Genomic DNA, 23,517 nt, shown 5'->3' with positions numbered 1-23,517 from the left:
TCATTCATTGACTACAGATACCATTTCTGTAGTAATGGTGTAAACAAAGACAAGGAGAAAAACAAGTCACTCTTCAGGGGTTGATTAATTTCAAAATTAAATTCTCCTAGCACTTTGTGCCTGTAGGCAAGATAACGGCCCTTAGCTTAATCTCAGCAGATACATGAGCAGAACAAGAAGAGGTGATCAGATTTAACAGTGCAGCTAGGAGCTGCCTTGGTTGCAGAGAGTTTCAAGAGGGATAGCTGGGCCTGTGTGAGATGCTTTTCTCAATCCTCTTCTGTAGCACATTCCCTGAGCATTAGGAACATAGAGAAGTTGGTAAAAGTTTTTGAGTTGTCAGAGTCCATCCAAAGTCTGGTTGGCACCACATTTTGCTTTCTCAGGCCTGAGAAACTGGTAGCTGGAGGGGTTTTTCGCTGTTTGATGTTACAAATCTATGATGGACAGTGTAAAGCAGAGAGCAAGAGGTGAACAAATAGGTTTATATAATGGATGTTTGTCTGTACCTTCATTACATTTTAGAATAAAAGAAAGAGAAATTGAAAATATCTTTAAGGTGCCTGACTCCAAGATTTTAAAAGTATTTTCTTTATTATGCTTTTCACCCCAAAGCAACAGCTAAAGAGCTCTCTCAGGGCAACTGATGGTTAAACACTCCCCATAGAATCATAGAATCATAGAATAGTTAGGGTTGGAAAGGACCTTAAGGTCATCTAGTTCCAACCCCCCTGCCATGGGCAGGGACACCTCACACTAAACCGTATCACCCAAGGCCTTGTCCAGCCTGGTCTTGAACGCTGCCAGGGATGGAGCATTCACAAGCTCCCTGGGCAACCCATTCCAGTGCCTCACCACCCTAACAGGAAAGAATTTCCTCCTTATATCCAATCTAAACTTCCCCTGTTTAAGTTTTAACCCATTACCCCTTGTCCTATCACTACAGTTCCTAATGAAGAGTCCCTCCCCAGCATCTTTATAGGCCCCCTTCAGATACTGGAAGGCTGCTATGAGGTCTCCACGCTGCCTTCTCTTCTCCAGGCTGAACAGCCCCAACTTTCTCAGCCTGTCTTCATACGGGAGGTGCTCCAGTCCCCTGATCATCCTCGTGGCCTACTTCTATTAAAGATAGGAAATGTTGTAATTCCATTACTCAAAAAATTAACAAACTCCTTTTGTAATGACATCACTGTATGATTTCTTCATACTTTCATCAGCATTTTCATATGAAGAAGATAAGAAGATAATGTCTTTAATGTTAGGATTTTGACCATGATAAAAGAATGTATTGTAAAAATGATACTCCTGTCAAGAACTAGCAGTAAAAAAAAAAGAATGTGTTCATAAAGGTTTTTTCTCAATAAATTAGGAAAAATAAATGAAAAAAATTGTACAGAATTGGAAATGGTTTTCACAGGTATTGTTTTATCATAGAATCACAGACTGGTTAGGTTTGGAAGGGACTTTAGAGGTCATCTGTTTCCAATTCCACCTGCCATGGCCTGGGACACCTTCCACTAGACCAGATTGTTCCAAGCCCCATCCAGTGTGGCCAATTTTATGTAGTATTCTACTTTTAAATGTGCTTACTGTTCGCACTGGATATCCTGTGTGATGTACATAGTCTTGTTAACTGGTATTTGCTACCTGAGTTGATTGAATCAATCTAATGGAGGACATTTTTTCTCCAGTACTGCTGCCTCCTTGCCTCCAGGAAGTCTGAATTGCAAGTGCTGTTATCTATGACTCGGCTTTATGCTATGTTGTCTTAATAAAACAAGTCTTGTTGACTTGAATAGGAGGGTGAGTCCTTCATGCAATGTGATCCAGCTGTGATGGCCAATGGGTTGTGTCTTTCTGGGTATCTGTTGCAGAAGAGGTGGGCAATAGCTGCTTCAGGCAGGAGATGTTCAGAGGCTTTTGCTGCTGAGGTGGCATTTCCAGTGGAAGTTGTCCCTGGCAGGGACCGCTCTGTCATATGGATCTAGATCTGTCTCCTTTTGGGCAAATATTAAATGTACTTAGGTAGTTTTTATTCAGAGTGTTCAGCACTTTGAAAAGTATTTGTGTTAGCAGTCACACACATGTTCCCATGTAACTAGTAATTTGGATATGAATGAACATATGTTGTTTATATGATGGGTGGAAAGGATGTATTTTTTTAGTTAGGGCTCTGAGCAGACTCCTAAGATTTTGGTTCTAATTCTGATTTGCCAGCTGCTTTCCTTGGAAAATAAAAAAGTAATTTTGTTATGCTTCATGAATGGAATGAGGATAATGAATGCTGCCTTTCTACTCACAGTAGCATTAATATACTCAAGAAACATATATCATCATGGAAAATAAACATTAGAAAAATAAAGAGAAGGAAAACAAACTTCAAAATTAATAAAAAAGAGAATGTGATTTATGATAAAAGATCCAGAAAGATTCAAGCATGCCTAACTAGAGGTTGTCATAAAAGAAAATTATGAAGTTATATAGAAATAGGAAGAGAGAATGAGCAGAATATGCTTGAATACTCAAATACTAAGGTTTTTTTTTTTGAGGAAGTATGTCATTGGTGAGAAGGTGGAGAGAAAAAGTCGTATCAGGAAAGAACTTACTTAGGAAAGTCAGAAATGAACAAAAATATGAATTTAAAGGTAAAATTGAATTAAAAAGTGAGAAACTATAGCTGAAATGCTTTGTTTCTCTTTCTTATTTTTTTTTCTCAATTACATTTTTTAAAATAGATGCTGTACTGTCACTCTGAAATCTTTCAGGAACAGTTGTTGGTATTAAGGGTATATTACATTCTCTCCTTGGTATCTCTGTTATTTCACACTTTATTTTTTTAGGCCCCTCCTAAATGCGATTTTTTGCTAGTGATTTAATACCAGTGAAGTTACTTAGGTTTCTCCGTAACTTCCTCTTTAAAGAACTTGGTATCTTTCAAGGTCATTCTCACTTCCAGTGATGACAATTTGTCACAGTGACAAAACTTCTTCACTGCCAATAAACTGATAGATAAAAGAAATTTATTGTTTTTCCTTTCCTTCTCTTCATTAAATTGCATAAATTCTGGTCTTTATCAAGTTACCAGCAGTGACATCTGAAACACCACACTGTAGTTCCTTGCAATGAAAAAATAACAGAATTATCTCAGAAAATGCTATTAAAAACATGGTAACCACTGAGATTACAAATCCCATCTGTACTATTTGAGGCTGTTAAGCATTTGGGCCTTTGATTTTATGGATTTTGTTTTTCTGTTAGATTGCTTTGCCCTTCAGTTTCATGCTGGGCTTCAGAGCTGTTACATTGTTCATTTTCCTCTTTTAGAAAGTCTGTTCCTCTGGAACTAATATGTCATTGCTGCTATTTTTAGAAAAGTAATTTCTATTTTGATACAAAACCTAATTGCACAGTGATTACTAATTGAATGACTCCACTTTCACCCGCATGCATATCGTTTGAGAGCTGACATCTTCCCTGAGTGTGTTGCAAGCAAATGCTTAAATAAGGGCACACCCAGAAACAGGCAGAGATCTAGAAGCTGCTGGTCCCTTTTCAGCATAGAATTCCACCTAGGATTTGACAAGTGTGCAATTGGCTCAATTAGAAGTGCCTTTTGCTACAAGTAGTGCTGAAGAAAATATATGTGTATCTCTAAAGCTTTTACTTGGTTGACTCTGCTCCTAGTTCCGTTAGAAGAACTAGATCTGGGTTATCAAGAGAAAAAAAAAAAAATTCTGCAATTTCTCTTCTAGATTTTACCTTGATTTTTGGTCATGTATAGAATCTGACGAAGCTGCACTCATTGCTAAAACAACATTTTGTCTGGGGACAGAATGGTGCGAACTATAATACGAAATGAGTAACGGATCTACTGGGGTTGGTCCAGCCCGTTCCTCTGAGCTTTGATTACATTTCTTTGCAGAGCAGAACAAGGTCATCCCATGGAATGATGTAATGTGTAATCACTTCTTTGGGCGATCCTGTAGGTACTTCACATTCAGAGTCCAGTGGTGTCTTCCTTTCAGAGCTGGATTGCTTCTTTACCCCAAACCTGTTTTTAGTTGTTGCTTGTGTATTTTAATAGTAATGCTTTTTTGTAATCTTCCTCTCAATGAGTGTCTGCTTCTGTGGCATGTTAGGAATTCTTGTGCCAATTCTTGATCATTTTTTTCTCAGGTGGAAGAAATAGCACCAGGTTTAGCCAGTCCAGCCTTTCTCTTTGATAAATTATCATTTATCCCTGTTACTTTCTCTTGAAGTCAGATTATCCTCTGACTTGTGTATAGACATCAGAGACGTCTGATAACTGGAGTATTAGCCTGCCAAATGTGACAATACCCTGACTGCAATAGTCTCAATAACTGAGTCCCTGTGGCAATGATGCTGATCTGTTGTGACCATGGATCCCTTATGGAATGGATCCATCCTGACCCTCCTTTCCTCTAAACAGGGTCAAAGAAACTTAGCCTCATGCAAGGAGTTGCACCTCCTAGGATGAGGGGATTTGACAAGTGTCAAGTGACTGAGGTGCAAAGAGTTGAAAAGTGAAAGATAAAATGAGGAAATATAGTTCACTCCAGTAACTGTAAGGGATCTATCATTTCCTGGAGTCACTAAGAAGGAAATAATTCCTTTCACTTTTAAAATTTTTTGCCGCTGAGTTTAGAATCGAATGTGTTGCCTGTCAGCTGCTAAGGTTGTGCTTGAAGTGCTGCTTCATTTAGGGGACCTCAGAAAAGGAGGAGCTACATTTTAATCATTAGATTATTTAAAGTGACCCAGATACAGAAAGTAAGGATTACGTAAATCAGTCCTCCCCCAAGCTGATCTTGTTATTTAAAAGCCCTCTGGTTTCCTTTCCTCAATACCCTGCTCTAAGCTCATTGCAAGCTCATTAGCCAAGAATTTTTTTTGGTTAAATTTGCCCCCTTTAGGGTTGCCACTTCCTATTTCAACACAGAGAAGATGCTGTCATGACTGTTAGAGTATTCTTATCCAGACTCTCCATGAGATTGAAGCAATCCTTAGAGTAGCACAAAATTTCCAGCCTTAATATGCTTTCCCAAAAAGGAGTGATAAGAGCTCATTGAATGTCCATATTCAATGTTACCACAAAAGCAAAGGGAGATTTAGGTGATTCTCAGCTTGTCTCTCTCAGGATGCCCTCGGATTTGCTTTAGCAGAGGTTGTTCTCCCTGCTGTTTGTAAAGATAATCTTACCTTCAGAATGGAGCGTAATTTGCAGAGTATTTTCTGCTGCATTACGGCAAAAGGCTTTAATTCCACCAACTGGGCTTTCTGCTTTTATATCAGTATATTTAGAGAGACAGATATTTAGATTCTGTTTATCAAGAGGAGTCATTTAGCTGCAGTTCATTACTGGTAATATAATAAAGGATCAGGCCGATTACCTCTTAACTGGAAGAAATGCCTTCTGAAGGATTATGTGGATTTTGATGTAAACAAAAGTAATACATTAAGAACAATGAAAGAATAGAGATATTTATTCGTCCTGCCTTAAACTAGTCTAAGTCTCAGCTGCCTGTCTCTTACAGTGATTACCAGTTAGTAATAAACAACCTTCTTCCTGATCTTGAAGTGTGATCTCAGGGAGCCCTCAAAGTGGAGTTGAGCGGGATGCCTGTGCATGTAACATTAAAGCGGTACTTACAGGTTGACATAGAATTAGTGGGTAACAGAGTGTGAACACGATAGTGATTGCTAGTATTGGAGCATTTATGTGGGGCTTTCCCATTTCCCTAAGTGATTCATATAGCAAAGGAAAAACAACCTGATGAGAACCTCAGGTTCTGGTGTCACCTGCAGAAGAAGCGGCACGGTGATATGGAGATGTGGGACTCTTTTACTGTACTGTGTTTGGAAGGCAAAACCAAGACTCTGCCCTGACGAAGCTAGTAAAGTAGATTTACCAGCCCCCCCCCCCCCCCAATCCAGTAATTCCAGCCTTTTTCCTAAATGCTTTTTTCAGCTTTAATCTTTAGAGACTATGGGGCGCAGCAGACCTCAGCGTCTGCTGTGGGTAATGAACATAAGGATTGTCACCTAAATAGCACTGATTGAATAATTTCACAGTAGAGAAAAATCTAGTAGCTCTTTTGTGCCCTTACAGCTGTGCCACTTTATATTGTATAATTCTGTGCTCACAAATGCATCCATCTGATTTGAGTGTCATCTTTTTTGCTAGCACTTTTATAAGTTTCTTATAAAAGCAAATGATACCCCAGGAAAATGTGCTGCTCCTTTTGAAACACAGAGGAGAGAATCTGGTCAGAAGACATAAAGTGCTTTCATCAGTACCAGAAATCTACAGTATTTAATTTAGCTGGTCGTTGATGTACCCACGAGGTGGTTTTACTGAATCTTTCTCACTCATAATGTGAATATAGACAGAACAAAAATTCCCTCCATGCAGGTGCTGTCAGCATCACAACAGTGCAGTCAATTTTTTTTTCCAGTTCTGATAGTAAAGATGTTACTTCTAATCATCCTAAGTTATAGACGTGACAAAGGGTAGTTCCTTCCATCTGCCTTTGCATTCCCAATTTCATACTGCTTAAATTGTCAGCTCTTGATTTGGATATTCTCAATCTCTGCGTGGAGTAGACCACTTGCCTTTTACTGCATAGCAAAATGATACTCCTCAGGCGCCTTAAATTTGGCAACTTAAAATTACATGCCATGAATTTCCCTTGAGCATATCTTCACAGATTCCACTATTGCATATTTGCTTGAATATAAATATAGATATAATAGTCAAAATATTTCTGAGTTTTTTTTTTTCTCTTGAAAAAGAATATGGATTATATGTTTGTTTTAATGTGGATTATATATTTGGTTTATGGAAAATGATGTATTTTAAGGGAACAGAGAAATGTAATTGGTGAAGTTACAGATTATATATAGGGATGTGTGTATATACAAACATATTTAAATACATATGTATGTAAAAAAAAAAATATGGATTTTGATGTAAGATAGCAAATAAACAAAAAAGGCAACTTTTAAAAGTTAAAGTAGGTACCTTGATCTATCCTTAATTCACCCTTTTAGGCAGAGAATCTCTCCTGTGAAGATACAATCCTGTTACGGAAAGTTTATTTTTAGAATGGCTGAAAATAATGCTCTGAGCATAATGCACAACAAAGTTCCCAGAATTGTGCTATTGATGGTTCTATCAAGATGTGTGTTCTTAATTTAGCTTGCAGTGTTGCATTTATTTGTAACTCTTGTATTTCATTTATTGGTGTTAATTCCTTGGATCATTATAGGATTTTTCCTTCAATGACAGAATGGTTGAGGCTAGAAGGGACCTCTGGAGGTCATCTTGTCCAGCCCACCCTGCTCACCCACAGCAGGCTGCCCAAGGCCATGTCCACATGGCTTCTAAACATCTCCAGTGATGGAGACTCCACATCCTCTCTGGGTGACCTGTGCCAGTGCTCAGTCACTCTCACAGTGAAGAAGTGTTCCTGATGTTCAGAAAGTCCCTCCTGTTTTCAACTTGTGTCTGTTGCCTCCGTCCTTTTTCTTCCCTGCATAAAGTTCTCCTGTTTGAGAGAGAATAGCCTTTGATGGAGTGGAGATTACTGGAGACTGAGATTAAGGGAAACAGTGAGTGAAGGTAGAGTTACTGTCTTTTAACTATTAAGGTGAGATGTAGATATTACTAGTTTAGGCCAATGTCTGTGGAAAAATGGGGAAAACGGAGATGAGTGGCATATCACTGCATAAAAATTTAAATCAGGAACTTGCCATTCTTGTGGAAGTTAAGCAATATTCTAAATAATAGAAAAAATACTGAAACGGTTATTGAACTTAAAGCACCCAGAAATTCTCATTATTTTATGGAATAAAATGGTATATTAATGCATGACCATAAATCAGAAAATTTTATAATCTGAGCTGTTTAGATTAAGTTTGTCTCACCCTTGTCCCATCCTTTGTGCCAGAATCAGTTATTTTTTGGGACTGGCTTAAATTCTAATGAGCAGGAAGAGAAGGGGGCATAGGGAGGAAAGTAGAGCAATTACACGAAGGATTCTCATAGTTTATGTTAAGTGCCAGGTCCTGTGATTGAAACTCTAAAGTGACCCAAAGGAAACTGAGCTGTTATATGGGCAGTATTTTCTGAGCATGATCTTCTCTGAATGTTGCTTGAGAAGTAGGGTAGCAAAAAAATCCTAACTAATTTGGCTTTTATTTATAACATTGAGCAAACAACCTTTTAATTTCCTTGATGTGAAACAAAACCGGGGGGGGAGAAGGTAACCAAAACACCAAACGAAAACCCGTGGAGTGAGATAGAGAGGCAGAGGAGGTCTGGATCAGGCAATATGATTGTGTTGACCCTCTGACATCTCAAAGAGTGAGTAGAAATGAGCATTTGCTATATATAAATAATTGTGTTAGATGTTGGTCGTCTCATCTTCCCTGGTAACCTTGGTGATCTTCTAATACAGCATCTGGGTTTACATGACCTATTTAATCACAGGATATGTTGTGAACTCTCATGTCTCATCTTCAAAGAGGCCAGCTGAGGGAAGAGATAATATATCATGATTTTCTCTCTTTTCCTTATCAGTATGAATATGAAGAGATATATGTGGATGTATGGCACATAGATACTGTAAGTATATAGACACTAAGGCCAGATCTTCATGGACAAACTTGTCACTCAAACACATTGGCTCTGCTGATCAGTTTGGAAGACGCGTGTTTGTGATCACTGGGTACTGCCATGCAAAGAGGCTTTCCTTGAAAGCCTGCCATACAAGAAAGCTCAACCAAGCCATACAACTATTTGGATGATTTTCTAAATGCTCTAATAATCCCTCTGTTTCTTCAGACTGTGTTTTTCATTAGGGCTTCGGCAAAATTTAATTATACAAATTCTGAGTCATATGTAGACTTGCCAATTTGCATTAATAACTTGAAGAATCATTGAGAGCTACTGATTTTCTCAAATTAGCAAGTAAGTCAGTGAATGTAGTAGAAAGAATGGAGTGTAAAAGATACTCTATTTGTTTAGTGTTAATTTCTCATTATAACTTTATTTGATAGTAGTAAACATTTTGCAGTATACATTTGTAAGGATAATAAAATCTGAGTACTCTGTCCTCGCTACAAATACTCTGATGGAATCATTGTTTGAAAATGTATGTTGTATATCATTACAACATTAATTTCTATTTTTCAGATGACATACAAAGCGTAAACATACAGACATACCATAATTACACAGCTGGGCTTTCAGGAAAAATGTATTTCGCCTTTTCCAGGTCACATTTGTATGCCACAGTTAGTGTTTTGACTTTAATTCTGGACTGTGTTTATAGAGATTGGGTTCAAAAGCTGAAGGAAAATGCATTGAAATAAAGACTTCCCACCCCTGGACCAGTAAACCTTCTGTATGTGTACCAGTAAACCTTCCATGTGCTAAGGGGAGAGGTCAGTCTCCTGTGCAATATGTCCATGGAGAACCATTAACCAGAATGTTGTGGATTCAGTAGAAGCTGCTTTGGGGTATTGAAACAGAAGTCTAAGGGAAATACATTTTCTTCAGTTTGCAGAGATCTTGGGTCTTGAGCTTTGGAATATCTCTCGAAGCAGAACAGAGAGACCAAGTATTGGCATATAGGTCTTTGAAACTAAAAGATGAGAAAGAGGGAAGGGGATTTTAGATTAACAAGAGTAAAGGAAACTAAGAGAAGTATATGCATTTGTTGTGGGCATTTCCCTTTAACTGCAGGACTGTCTGAGCCAGACAGAAATTGCTGTGTGGGATACAGACAGATAAACACATGATAGAAACTATTCAGGATGGGAGGAGGCATATGCAAGTCCTGGGGTCTGGGGCAAAAATGAGAAGGAAGAGCTGCAGTAGGGCTAGCAGGTCATTCCATCAGGCAGAGCCCTGCCAAGGAGAGCCCTTAATATTGGAAATCCTAAAATAGGCATTTTCTGTCCAAGAGCCAGATGTGTTGAGTTCGGGAACACTGCAATTAGAAGCACTGAAACCAGATCCTTATGGAGAAAGTGGAATTGATCCTGCCAGCAGGAAAAATCAGGCTTGACCTAGCCAGGGGGAGAAATTCAGGGGAAGCTTTTCCAGTGTGTTTTTGTATAGGCAGTTTTGCATATAGACCTTGGAATGGTGTTGCAGTTTCCAAAATAAACCAGATTTTTAAAAAAGTATATATACACAGTAGGTTTACACTATAAATAAAGCTTGAAGGGAAAAAGAAAAAAGGCTACAAGTTTATGTGCAAGAATTTCCTCCCCGAGTTGCTGTAGTTTCAGGTATGATTATAGCACGTGAGGAGGATATCCTTGATATAATGGGCACTCTGCTGGGTCTCTGTGTGGAAAAGCATTTAGTACTACTTAGCGCACAAGGGTTACGAAGTCATGTGCATATTGTTTATGTCTCCTAATCCAGGATTTATTGCCCTGATCGTGTTCCAGAATTAGGGATTTGAGTTGATTAGAAAAAGTAAGATTCTTCAAAGCTTTTAAGCAAGTTGATTTACCTGGGCTTGAAAAATCTCATATTCCCCCAGTTTAGATTAGTCGGTATGATCCTTGTATTCAGCTATGTAATAATCAGCTAGGAGGGGTTTACAAATGGCACATATTACCAATTAATAAACTGCTACATTAGACTTTAGTATTAGAATACCAATGAGGTAGGTCGAAAATTGCTACCTCATGGTAGGAATGGTACTACTCATGGTAGTACCTCATAATGGTTAGTTATTCCTAATAGGTTGCCATATTGTTTCTTTCTGGAGTGGGAAGGAAAACCAAAACAGTGAGACAACTCAGTTGCCTGCAGTTTTCCCTTTGCTACTCTGTACAAAGTCAAAAAGAAACCAATTTGTGCATAATTCCCACTGCCAGTTCAGTCTCTATGCCTGGAGATTTTTCTTTGAGAAAAATAGCTTCCATAGGGAGATGTATTTTTACACCAATGCAACAAAAGTCTTTATTACAGCAGAATGAGCTCATTGACCAATGGCCCTCTGGTAGACCTCTTGGGACCTCCAGGTCCTCATCTACAGAATTCTTCTTGTCATTCCATGTTTGCATAGTTTGTTTTTTCTGCAGCAGTGGAGAAACCTGTATTTGTCCTTACTGTGGTACCTTTCCAGCTCTTCTCTTCAGGATAACAGGAACTTTTCTAATTATGATCCTGTTGGGTGGTGTACTTGTAGGTCATCTTGTTCGTGCTGTCTGTAACTCTTATAAGAGCACTCTATTCCATCCTTTGAATCATTATTGAGAATACTGGATAATACCTGCTATGGACTGTGCAGTGCCATTCAAAATACATCTCAGTGTCAAGGTTTTAGCATTGCATTGCTGCTGGCTGTTCTCTGAGTGCTATTTTTTAATTCTCTGTCCCAAGGTTGTTGATAGAAGTGCCAGAATATTGTGCAAAGCAGTATTAAAAGACTTGCTATAACATATGTGGCATATATCACATGACATATACAACATAAATGACATTTATTGCCTGAGCAATCTTTGACATTTGTTAATGCAGAGGGGGGTTGTGAAGACATAATACAGTTATTGTATAACTGTATTATATAGTGACTGAAAAATGTCATTTCATAGAAAATTATTGGAATGTTTCCACAGCAAGTTTGCTAGAAAGAATAATACTGGCTTCTCTGAAACAAGGCTCTTGGTTATCACAGTTTATGCATCAATTCTGACCGCTTATGTAAATGCAGACTTATCATTTGTTGTCATAGAATGCGAGATAAAAAATAATTAAAAAAAAAGTGTGAAGTCTGGTTCTAGCTAAAAGTGCCATTCCAGTACAGAAGAATGCTGTCAGAAACATAGGTAATTGTGTCCTCTTATCTTATATGGTAATCTACAGGATATGAAAGGCTGTTCTAGGGCCCTTTTAACAGTCTTAACTCACAGAAGAGTTATTGATCAGGCAGACAGCTCACTTCCATGCCTTCCTTTCATAAGGATTTTGTAGCTAATTAATTAAAATTGTTTGCATTAAAGTATTTTAATGGGAAGAAAGGACTTGTATTTCTAATGATTTTGCCTGTAGTTTGATTAACTTAGAAGAGTTTTTTTAACGAGAGCATTATCCAGAGCAGATTAAGGACTCTCGGCCATTTTGATGCATTTTTATAATTTAATGAGAGATGAACCTCCTTTATTGTCAGAAAGGCAGTTGTTATTTTGCAAGGTTCAGTTCCTTTATGTTTGATGATTTGCAATGTTCTATGTATTACAAAATTTTATGTAGTATGTTAAGCCTTTGTCATCTCTGCTCAGCTTGTCATGAGGTGTTGGCTTTATGGTCTTCAGGGGGATCATGTCTTTGCTTAGTGTAACAAATGGAAGAAACCCTTGCTTCCCTGTCAGCTCTCACAAAACTTTATTGACAGCTTTACAGTCCCTGAGCATTATCAGCAAGGAATAGCTGTATGAATAGTGTGTCCATTGCTTCCCTAAAATATGTATCAAAAGAAAATTAGTGTGAAAACACAGAGTTTTGTGGGTTTAAGCGATGTTAAACATTACTATATTAAGTTAAAAAACACAAAGTTATTCTGCTTACATACTTAAAACATTTCAGATAAAAAAACCACAAATTAATTTTTAGCTTTATACTTATTTGGAGTTCATTATTGTTGGTAGATTCTATTTCTTCATGATAATATTTCCTTGTATGTTCTTCCTAGAATGGCTTTACTCCTTTATATATGGCAGCTCAAGAGAACCACATTGAAGTGGTGAAGTATCTCCTGGAGAATGGAGCCAACCAAAGCACAGCTACTGAGGTGAGGTGTATTTTTTTTTACACACTGTTATTTTCCTTTGCCTTTACATCCAGATTGCTTAAAGCCAAAAGATTTTTCAAATGGAGTATTTTGAGAACTTTTGTACTTTAATTTCAAACGAGCTATATTTATGAATCTTATTCTTTTTTTCTGCATGCACAGATGACTAGGGTGAATGGTTCTGGAAGTGGTACAAAGTCAAGGGATGAAATCCAGCTGGGTACATTTGACAGCAAAATTTCCACTAAGTTTAGTAAGCCCAGGATTTTCACCTTCAGTTTGTGCCCATTTCTCATACCCACTTCCTGGACACTTTTCTGAAAAATGATGGAGGCTTTGAAGAGAGATCCCTAGGGCTGTAGAAATTACAGGAGGCCAGGGTGGTCAGAAGAATGGAGTGGATAGTAGATAAGTCACAGTGTAAGTGGAGAGGTACAGCATTTCATTTGAACAGATTTATGTTTTCAACAAAACCCATGAAGTCTCAAGCACCTAAAAGTATCATCACCTCAGCAACAGGGGCAAAAATTCTGGGCAAAAATCGGTGAATTGAATATTATAGAGTGTATCTCACACTCTTGGCTGAATAAGGGGTCTTCTGGGGAAAGGTAGTTTGGAGGTTTGCTTCAGCTTCTTTCTCAGCAAGCTACAAAGTGTTTGGAACATAATCTGGACGCCATGATTAGGATTATGAAGACTGTGTCCAGAATGGTACCTGTGTATAGTGTAAAGTAGTATAAAAATTATTAGTATCAACAGTCAGTTGTTGACAAGCTTCCTTCTAGATCAGGTCATGAGCAGGGGCTCTGTGGTGCCAGGTTCCCAGAACCATTCCACAGTAGAAAGGGGCCCCAAGAGGTCTCTTAGTCTAACCTCCTGCTCCTGTTCCCCTAAGTGAGGAGCAATTGCCCAGACAAGTTATTCTGCTTCTGAGGCTTGCCTGCGACTTTGTGTAACATACGAATATTTGTCACTTTTGGTGATTAGCATAAGTTGGAAATCAAATGACTAACAAGGATCACATCAGCGAGCTCAGCAGGCAAAGTGCTGTTTTGTCCTCGGGCACTTTATTTCTACTGTTGGCCACAGGGTATAAATGTGCAGAAGGATGGTATTAATTGCTTGGTTCTGGATGTAACTGCAGTGCTGTAAAGCGCAGTAACTTCAGTGCAAGCAAGGTGAACACCAGAGTAAGAGACGTGACCCCATCTGAAGACGAATTCAATCGTAAGAACTTCCTTCTGAAAATGAGGAAATTTAAGGGCAGTGGGAAAAACTCCTAGGTCATGAGGCCTGTGCTCATTCTATCTCCTGCTCTTCTCTTTCTGCCGAATGTTCTTTTATACCAAGCCAAAGGGATGAGTGAGGAGGATATGTGCTGAAAAGCGTGTTGGCTTTTGTTTGTTCTAGGGATATGGATGTGCCATGTTAAGTGGTAATAGGAAAGTTCCTCTCCTGCCAGAGCTTTTGCTCACGTTTATTACTTTCCCTATTCTGCACATAAACATGCCCATTCTGGATTGCCTTCAGAAATGCATGAATTTAAAATGATGGGCCATTTATGCTCACTCTCCTTTCTTTTAAACCGAATCACTAAGGTTAACAGCTGCTATACTGTCTCTTCTTTCAATGGATACTGTACCATTTGGCTACAGCTCCTGAAATAATCCTCTCATGGCATGCATATATGGCGATCACATTACATGTCAGCTTTCTGAAGTATGAAATCCCATGTGATTGCCAGGCAATGTGGCAGAAATACGCTGCTTGTGAGGGAGCCAGGTGGAACTGGGGCTCTCCAGGAGCCCGGCATGGCTGAGGCCTGGGGTCACCTGCTTGCAGATTTTCTCCCAGTGACTTTTACTGGCTGTGATGGTCAAGTGCACTGCAAATTCATTCATTAGTTGGCAGGACCAAGATTGTTATAATTAATGGGGTCTCTACTTGAATGCAGACATTCAGATGTCACTGGAGCTCACAGTATAGTCCGATAGTTTTTAAAAAAGGCACAGGGGAGAGAAAAAAATCAAATGCCCCCCACTCTGAAACTGAGTCCAAGTCTGTCTTCTGCCATTGGAAAGGTCACCTCTCACTTTTGTGGATTGGAAAGTAGTGGCTCTCTACTCCCTTATGACTGAACTCAGTAAGTTTTGGTTTCAGGTCTTGCTGAGATGATGGTCTCAGTGATTTTAATGTTACAGAAGGATGGTCTGACCCACTATCTGCTTTCACACCTGCGCACAGTTAGTCTCTTGAACAGAATGGAGAAAATGATATATTAAATAAGGTGGGATGTCAGCCTGATAAAAGGATGCTAACCAGATACATGGAGAAGGACCTTCTGTTTAGCATCAAGGTCTGGCTGTCCTCAGTGTGGGGAGGTGGGGAAATGAAATGCTTTCTCCAAGCTGTGGTCAGTCATCCTTTCCAGAAGCAATAGGAGAGGGATGCAGATAGAGTTGTGTCTAAGAAGGGTGGAAGATAAAGTGTTGCAAATGAAATGGATGATGTTCTCTTTGAAGCTTTGAAACTTGCACTGCCTTTGGATATATCTCATTTCCTTTCACACTTACATCCGTATACGTACAAAATGAGAGTAAGGATGAGCTCAGTTTCATAGGGTCTCTAATCCACGATTTGCTCTCATGTTCCCAAAGGTGAAAGGCAAATGCATTAAGCCATTTCGACACCTAATGTAGCCCCAATCTCAGAATTATCTTTACAGTTCAGCTGTTTTGTCAGCTGTTCACCCTTTTTTAATTCACTGTACAGAATTTAATCTCTGTTACAGAAAGAAACCATGGTAGTATCGCTGTTGCAATGCACCTACCCAGAGTTCTACACCAAAGGGAGTGAATGTTATTAGATTACTAAAGGGAAAAATTGCTTTGGCAATTCTTCAGATGTTTCTTTCAGCATATGTTACCTCTCATTCCTTCCTAACTTGTCCTTTATTATTTTATCATCTTTCATTTTCCTATTCCAAATTAATTCTGTCTCGTTCCTGTGCCTTTTACAGTGTATCCAAACCAGTTTTCTCACTTTCTGGCTATAATCAACTCTTCAGTTGTTCCTAAGATACAAAAGCAGGCAGTACTTGAGCTGAAATAGCAAGTTGTGTTTGTGTGACATGTTTTAAAACACTGGCAATTTGGGGCATATGTAGAGAAGCAAGACAATTTGAAAATAACTTTGAAACCAAGATGAAACCATGACTGAAAAGCAGAGAGATTTTTCTGATTTTGTTTTTCCCCCCCCAGAAAAAAAGTACAAATAATTTAATGTTTTCCTGCTTCAAATTAGACTAAATTTCTAAACATGACCTGGCTTTCTTGACTCATAGTCCATGTATAACTTAGAATGGGAAACAGCAGGGAATGCAGCCAAAGCGATTCTTTTTGCAGAGACGTGAGATATTCAGAAACAGGTTCCCTGGATATTTTTTGCATCTACTTTGTTCAGTGCTCAGTAATCCTTACAAAAATATTGATAAAAATATATTTTGTGGCCTGTTTTAAGATAGGAAGTAATTAGGGGTACTGTAGAATGATCCTTTGCTTGAACTTGATTAAAAAAAAAGACTACTTTGAAGTGGAAAAGTGTGCTTCTGACATGTTTGAAATCCTGTCTGGCTTAAAATATTGGGCCTCCAGTGTCATTTCACTTGAGACAGTGGTGCAGAGGTAGAAGACAGCTGGTAAGGTGCTTACCAAATGTTTGTGTGTGAACAGCACTATGCAAATCACTGAACTTGCACATCCTTCACCTTACTGAGCACACCTTGTTTCCTTCTCTACCAGGATGGTTTCACTCCTCTCGCTGTTGCACTGCAACAAGGACACAACCAGGCAGTGGCCATCCTTCTGGAAAATGACACCAAGGGGAAAGTGAGATTACCTGCTCTGCATATTGCTGCTAGGAAAGATGACACCAAGTCAGCAGCGCTCTTGCTGCAGAATGACCATAATGCTGATGTGCAGTCCAAGGTAACGGGGTGCTGCCCTAGAGTCATGCAGCTAAGTGCCGATGGGCAAGAAACTTGACTGCCTTCACCTTAATGGTTAAAGGTAGTTTCTTCTGTGGGGAAATACAAGTTGCTTGACCAGTATCACTGGTGTTTAGCTACACAGCAATTGCAAACTACTTACTTTTTCTGCTTCTTAGTTACTCCTCCCATTTTTTTTGGTAACCAGCTTTCTCGTAAACCAGAAGACACTGGAAAGGAAGTGGAAGCACTGCTTCCCTATTAAATAGGGTACTGGTTTGTTGCCCATGGGAACATAGGTTGTATAAAGTTAATGCATGCTTGAATTGCTTTTCCCATAATTAACAGCATAACTCATTTCAGAAAGCAACATTGTTCTTCATTTTGCAGCCAGTCTTTAATATTGTTCCTCTTTTTCCCAAACCATGCTGCATCAGATGATGGTGAATAGGACAACTGAGGTACCGAGATCCAAAATTTTTAATTACTCTTTCTGTTACTTATAATTATCTTCTCTGCCCTCTAGCAGTATTTCTTTATTATTTAGCACTAAAAGTGAAGATATGGCTCTTTTTAAATGCATAGAGGTATGTGGCTCAGCAAACCTGTTTTTACTCATCCTTTGTCTTAGCATTTATTTCTGTCACTATTGAAGTAAACTTTTGAGAATTCACATGAGTTCAAGGAAGTGTGAAGCAAGTAATGGAGCTGAGGGGACAAAGATGCTTTTCTAGCTCTATTTCAGTAATTATGAAAATGCACTCTTTTAGTGTAACTAAATTAAGGTGTCTGGCTCAGCCAGAATAATGGTAATATTCATTTGCCTTCTTTTACAATAATAAATATAATCAGATCTTCCAAGGAAGAAACTTGTTCAGAGCATATGCTTGCTTTTGCCATTGTTCTTAGTAAGATATTTTCAATAAAGATTTGAAAAATCTTTAAGGGATAGCACATAATCACAGTTTAGCTACCAAAGATGATATTACATTTCTCATACAGATTCTGGAAATCTCCAAGCACTTCCACTAAAAATCAGGGGTCTGATTGACCAGAAATAGGATTAGTCCCCTAAAGATTATCGTCATGTTTAGGAAAAAGAATTCTTTCCAGCAACATGGTCATTATTTAAATGCCCACTTTTAAATAATGGAGTTTCTTGGTTAGATGAGGGAATGAAATTTGAATGCACCCACCTGTGTGAGCAGGTGCCATGAGGCAGCAGGTGATAAGAGTTGAAAGGCTGACAGCTTCTGTCTGGCCTGTGCCCAAGGGTGTGTTCTTCACAGTGGTAATAAATGTGAAGGGGGCACCTCTCCTTCACCCACCATGGAAGTTCCTTCTCTGTACCTTGCCTTTGTCACCAGGCAGACATGTATCCATAAGTAGGTAGTTATTAATGCAATATACATACATTCAATCTAAAGCTAAACGTAGTATCATAGTTTGTGCCCAGTATCCTCAAATAGACTATGAATTTAGTGAGTGTGTGACTCTACAATGACTAGGATCATCTGTGGGCTGACAGGGAAGTAAATGGAATCAGGGTAAAGTAGTTGGCCAGCTGCCATAGCTTTTGGGAATAAAGTAGATTTTGGAGTGCAACATGTGCCTACATTTCTTTATTCCACGAGTAGTTAAAAATGATGAATTGTATGCTGAAAGAAATGAACCTAGTTGAAAATACAGTATGGTCTGGAAGTATTTCTGTCTCAAACAGTAATATCTGATCAAATCAGTGTATAGGATTTCAGGGAAACATCAAAAGCAAGGTCCCTTCTACTTGAATTACTAATGAGACTAAAAGCTTGCTCTGTATCCTGGTTTCTGAAAAAGTAGTATTTTTTCTGTTGTCAAGCAATTCTGTATCTCGTAGCCAGAGCAGGTTTCACCTTCTAGTGATCAAGAGGCAGTAAGTAAATGGTGTTTTTTTCTGATGTAAAGATGGCAAGGCTTCTCCAGATCACTTGAGATCCAAATTGTGTACAAGTATAAATAATTAAGATTCTTATACTGTTATTTATATTCTTATAATGTACATGTTTCTCATGTACACCAAATTCTTGTTTTACATACTGAATAACTGCTGCTTTTTTAAAAAAAAAAGAAAAATAATGAAGGAAATATCTTGTCAATGTTTCTAATTCTAAGAGCAGCAAAATAAGAGTCCCAACAACTTCTGCTGTCATTTATCCAAAACCAGTAAACAGATGCAGCCCAAAAGACCCATGTTGCTTCCAGATTGTAATAAGGAAACTTCCTTTATTTTCTTTAAGAATGGCTAATATATATAATAATGCCTAATATAATAATAATGTCTCATATATAATTTCTGTGATGAAAACTACTTTATTGAGCACTGATTCAGCAGACTGATGTGGGGAATGAAGCACTTTTGATAACCTCTCATGTGAGAACTGTACTGTCTGCCTGAAAGACTGTGCTATGTTACAGCTGAACTGGGTAAAATTGGCGCTATCTGTTTACCAGCAGCTTTTAAAATCCAGTTCTAGTGAAGCCAATTGTCTTGTATAAAATTATTTCTATAATGAGCGCTCTTTCCCTCTGTAGAGTGGCTTTACACCTTTGCACATAGCTGCGCACTATGGAAATGTCAATGTGGCAACACTGCTGCTAAACCGAGGAGCTGCAGTTGATTTCACAGCAAGGGTATGGAGTTCTTTCTTTTCTTACTATGAAAGTGGGAGTGTCTCTTTGTATAATTCTGAGTCAAGAGTAAGTGAGCAGTAAAGTAATGAAGTTCTGTTCTGTTGTGTTAAAAGATGTCTTTTTTTTTCTAGTAATTCTTTAAGGTTGCCTCAGTGCAATGCACCAGGGACCCTGGGAGTTGAGTAGCAACCAGTATTCCCAGTTGAAGGAAGCAGGTTCCTTTGACTAGCTCCATAAAACTGATATTCTCAGAATGTGCCAACTCACTTCAGCTTTTCTGTCAGTTAGGCGTCCTCCAGAAATAGATGAGGATTTATTGGCTTTTTCAATATTAAGTATTTACTATACTACTTTATTTTCACATACAAACGTTTGTGAGGACTTTCACCCTAAACAGGACCTACTCCTTTATGCTGTTGGCATTACACTGGGAAAGTTCCTTCATGTAGGAGTCGCGCATTTGTGTACCCTGTGTATGTTGCGATGATTTAAATGCATCAGTGTTTTGTGAATATTGACTCATTGGAACTCTGATATATGTTTGTCTATTTGTCTGACCCTGGGACTGTGATGTTCACTGCTTTGGCAGATGTGCTGCTTTGTTTATTAAAAAAACCCAAGCAAATTTTGCTTAGGAAGGAATTACTAACTCTGTAGTGTATACCTAGCTCTGATGCTCATGCATATTTTTTGTTTATTCTCTACAATGTGATGGTCTCATCTTCTGTGATCTGAACACAAATTCACCACCATTATATGCCTTCAAATTCATCCTGCTCATTGTTTGTTCTTTTCATGGTGTAGAATGGAATCACCCCACTACATGTGGCTTCTAAAAGGGGAAACACAAACATGGTGAAACTCTTGTTGGATCGTGGAGGGCAGATCGATGCCAAAACCAGGGTGAGTCTTTCTATTCCCTGAATATGATTTTGTCCCTTTTTGGGAATGGATTGGGATTATTTGCTTGGTGGGATTGTTTTTTTTCCTTTTTTTTTCATTGTTGTTTTTTAAGCCAGAGACTGGGAACATGACAATTCATTGCTAGGAATTCAACCTCAGTAATTGTGTCTTGTTCCCTGTTCTGAAAGTGAGACTTTAGATGTGACTGTTATAAATGACTCAAACCCCAAAAGTTCAGCTTAACACAGCTCCAGAAATGTTAAAAATTGATCCTCACAAGTGTACACTTTTTGAAACATGAACAAAATATAAATTGCCACTCCAAAAAATAATTTATAAAGATTTTTTTTTTCTTTTAATTTGGAATCCTACCTTTAGTTTTCAGATTATTTGTTTTGTGTAGACTGCTTTCTGCTTAAGGAATGACAGACATTGGTGGCAACAGGAGACAGAAATACTATTTGTTTTAGTCTCTGTATAATGTACCTACATGATAGAAGTAAAAATGTGATGAAACTGATCATTCTGAGGAAATAAGCCTGTTGATGGGTCGAGCTTCAGGTGACATGAGAACATGTGTGCTGCACAGCAGTGGGAAGTGGAAGGACTGCACTCAGCTAAGCCTTTCATCCCCCAGACTCCTCAATATGTGTGTCAGTCATAGCATGCCTTATGAAAACTGCTGTAGTGGGCTGCCAGTCACTCTTTATTGAAGAGTCAATATTGAAGAGTGGGAACAAGTAACCTGCTCTGTGCCAGCAGCCACTCGCCTCTTCTAACTAACTGACTGCAGAGAATGAGGTGACTCTTCCAGCTGTCTTGTTGAAGTGCCACATTGATACTGTATTCTCTATTTATGGATGATTTCGCAATCAACCAGGACAAAAGAAAAAGCCATCAATTTATATGGGCAGAGTTAATTATTTCAAATGGGGTATTGGAGTCAGTTATGTGGACTGAACTACACAAGACTTGTTCTTGCAAGCTGCTGTTCTTTAATTACTGATCTGCAAAATTGTGTCTCCAAGTAATAGTATTTTAGAACAGAGAGTTTAGAGCTGGATGTAAGAGGTTTTGTTTAACAAAGTAGAAAGGTAGAGGATATTGCAGTCAACTACCTTTCTGGTTGATTCAGCCTCTGCAGTCACTTTGATATTAATTACACCAGCCATTTGTTGCTTGATAAGATAGGAAGACGGTTGTGATTATTGTGGAACTCTGTATGTGATTATGATTTTGATTTCTGCTTATTTATGAAATGACGTCTCTCTTGTCTTTTAAATTTTTTTTTTTTTTTTTAAACTACAAAGTTCTGCCTATTTAAAACTGTAAAGATGATGCTAAGTTCTGCTTCTCATGAAGGTGTGCAACAAATCATCCCTGGTCAAATTTTTCACAATAGGTGCCTAAAAGCTTACGGTAAAGAGGCTTGAAAGGGTAGTAACACACTGCATTCAGGGTATTCCGCATACTCGTAAGCAGAGCAGTCATACAGGAATGGCCCATTTGGCCTGTGGAATGAGAGTATTGAATTCACTTATTTCCTGTTCAGTATTTAGTTACTTGCTTCAGACAAGCTGGCACAGGTGATTATAAAGGATGTGTTGGATTTTGAGAGGTCAAGGTGTATTCCCTTCTCCGCTTACCCGCAAAGATTGGTGTGCAGTTGTGAATGAAACTGGAAGAATAGGAATTTGCCCAGTTTAGGTGGATGGTGCTAATTTTAGAGTTTTCTCATTGTCTTGGCTTCCTGCCCTTTATCAGCTGCTACATTAGCTCAAAAACTATCAGCACAAAGAAAACTGTGAAAACCCGTGAAGGTATCCTAAAGCACACACATATCCCAGTTTAAACAGACTCAGCAGCTTCCTCTTGCTTTCATCCTATGCCTTCTTCCTGCTCAAAGGCACATGGTGGTGATTGTCTGTCTGTACTTGACAGGGGGGAAGATTCCAGAGCTTTGGTTTTGCCGTCAGCATCTCTGTGGCGTGATCTTGTCTTCATGCCAGCTGTTTATACCGTCTCAGTGTCTTTTTCTTTTCCCTTGGCTTTGTCCGCATGCTTTGTGTGCTTTGCTATGGCCGTGAGTATGTAGGGTATGGAAGAGGTAGGTTGGGTGTTGCATGCCATGCATACTTGTGTTTTGTATGTTAAAGGCCTCCTCCATCTCGGTACTAACATGCTCGCCTTTCCATACTCACTTTTTCATTTCTTCTGAGGAACACCTGCATTATTCCAGTAAAAACAGAAAAGGGTGGAATTAAATATACTACTGGGATCTTTCATTGTCGGATAGCTTGTGCTTTTATTCTTGGTCTCCATTGCCAAATCAAAATAAGCTCTGTGGTTAAAAAAGTACTCATTGCTTTCATTCAGCTTAATTTTAACTTGCTTCGTCACATGCCATCTGATGATGCATAAATTAAGATGCAAAACCTTATTTCAACAGATTTTAGATGAGCCTCAGTTTCGCTGAACTGATCTGTGAAATCCTTCTGTGTTTGGAAGTGTTCCATTGGAATGATCCATCAGGAGCCCATGTTGTCAAAAAAAAAAAAAAGATAAAAATTTTAAAATTACTTCCTCTTCAAAGGGAGGGAGTTATGCATGTGTCCTACTGCTCCATAGTTAATGTTGCATGTCAAAGGAAAGCCCTGCTTATTGCAGGAATTACGTATTTTTATTTTTTCTGTATTTGCTGAAATTTTATTGCATTTCTCAGTAGAGTGTGAAGATGTAGACTCGCTACTAAATCTGCTTGCTGCACTTATTTTAAAATAATATTTAATTCCTTTTTTTTGGCAATTTTTACCATTTTCCTCAACTAGCTACTAGATAAGCTTTTTAAATGTGAAATTTCATTTCTCTTTTATGCTGTATCTACAGCAAAAATGGAAACTCCGTATCTACACCAGTTATATTTAGCCACAGGCTGTGGTCAGGAATCAGGAACTTGTTCTTTAAAGCAACATCTCCAAAAGATGGTGGAAAGCTCAATTTATGATTAAATGTAGGTGATGTGGTCAAGAGAAATGTGGCAATTACCAACTCTCACTTTGAGAGGAGGAAAGGATTTACAGCCTTCCAGAACCATTATAAGGATTATTACAGGGAGAATTATTT

At 38.5% G+C, this 23,517-nt stretch overlaps 1 protein-coding gene across 28 annotated transcripts in view; it reads left to right on the top strand.

Annotated features, from left to right (window-relative positions):
• ANK2 (ankyrin 2) overlaps positions 1 to 23,517 on the top strand; it is a 359,385-nt gene that overhangs the window by 230,220 nt on the left and 105,648 nt on the right. For 23 of the 28 annotated variants that reach the window (XM_061443294.1, XM_061443134.1, XM_061443156.1 and 20 more), the window contains 5 exons: positions 12,738 to 12,836; positions 16,637 to 16,822; positions 17,259 to 17,282; positions 19,393 to 19,491; positions 20,296 to 20,394. In XM_061443294.1, the coding sequence (XP_061299278.1) occupies positions 12,738 to 12,836; positions 16,637 to 16,822; positions 17,259 to 17,282; positions 19,393 to 19,491; positions 20,296 to 20,394 (507 nt within the window). The remainder of the gene's footprint in view (positions 1 to 12,737; positions 12,837 to 16,636; positions 16,823 to 17,258; positions 17,283 to 19,392; positions 19,492 to 20,295; positions 20,395 to 23,517) is intronic. The other 5 variants (XM_061443172.1, XM_061443163.1, XM_061443218.1 and 2 more) reach the window with 1 other exon arrangement.

This window comes from Pezoporus flaviventris, unplaced genomic scaffold (assembly GCF_033815535.1).
Source record: "Pezoporus flaviventris isolate CSIRO_AGI_PZ_B2104156 unplaced genomic scaffold, CSIRO_AGI_Pfla_v1 ptg000002l, whole genome shotgun sequence".
Lineage (NCBI taxonomy): Eukaryota > Metazoa > Chordata > Aves > Psittaciformes > Psittacidae > Pezoporus > Pezoporus flaviventris.
Note: the sequence above shows the minus strand (reverse complement) of the source record. Positions and strands in the feature narration are given on the sequence as shown.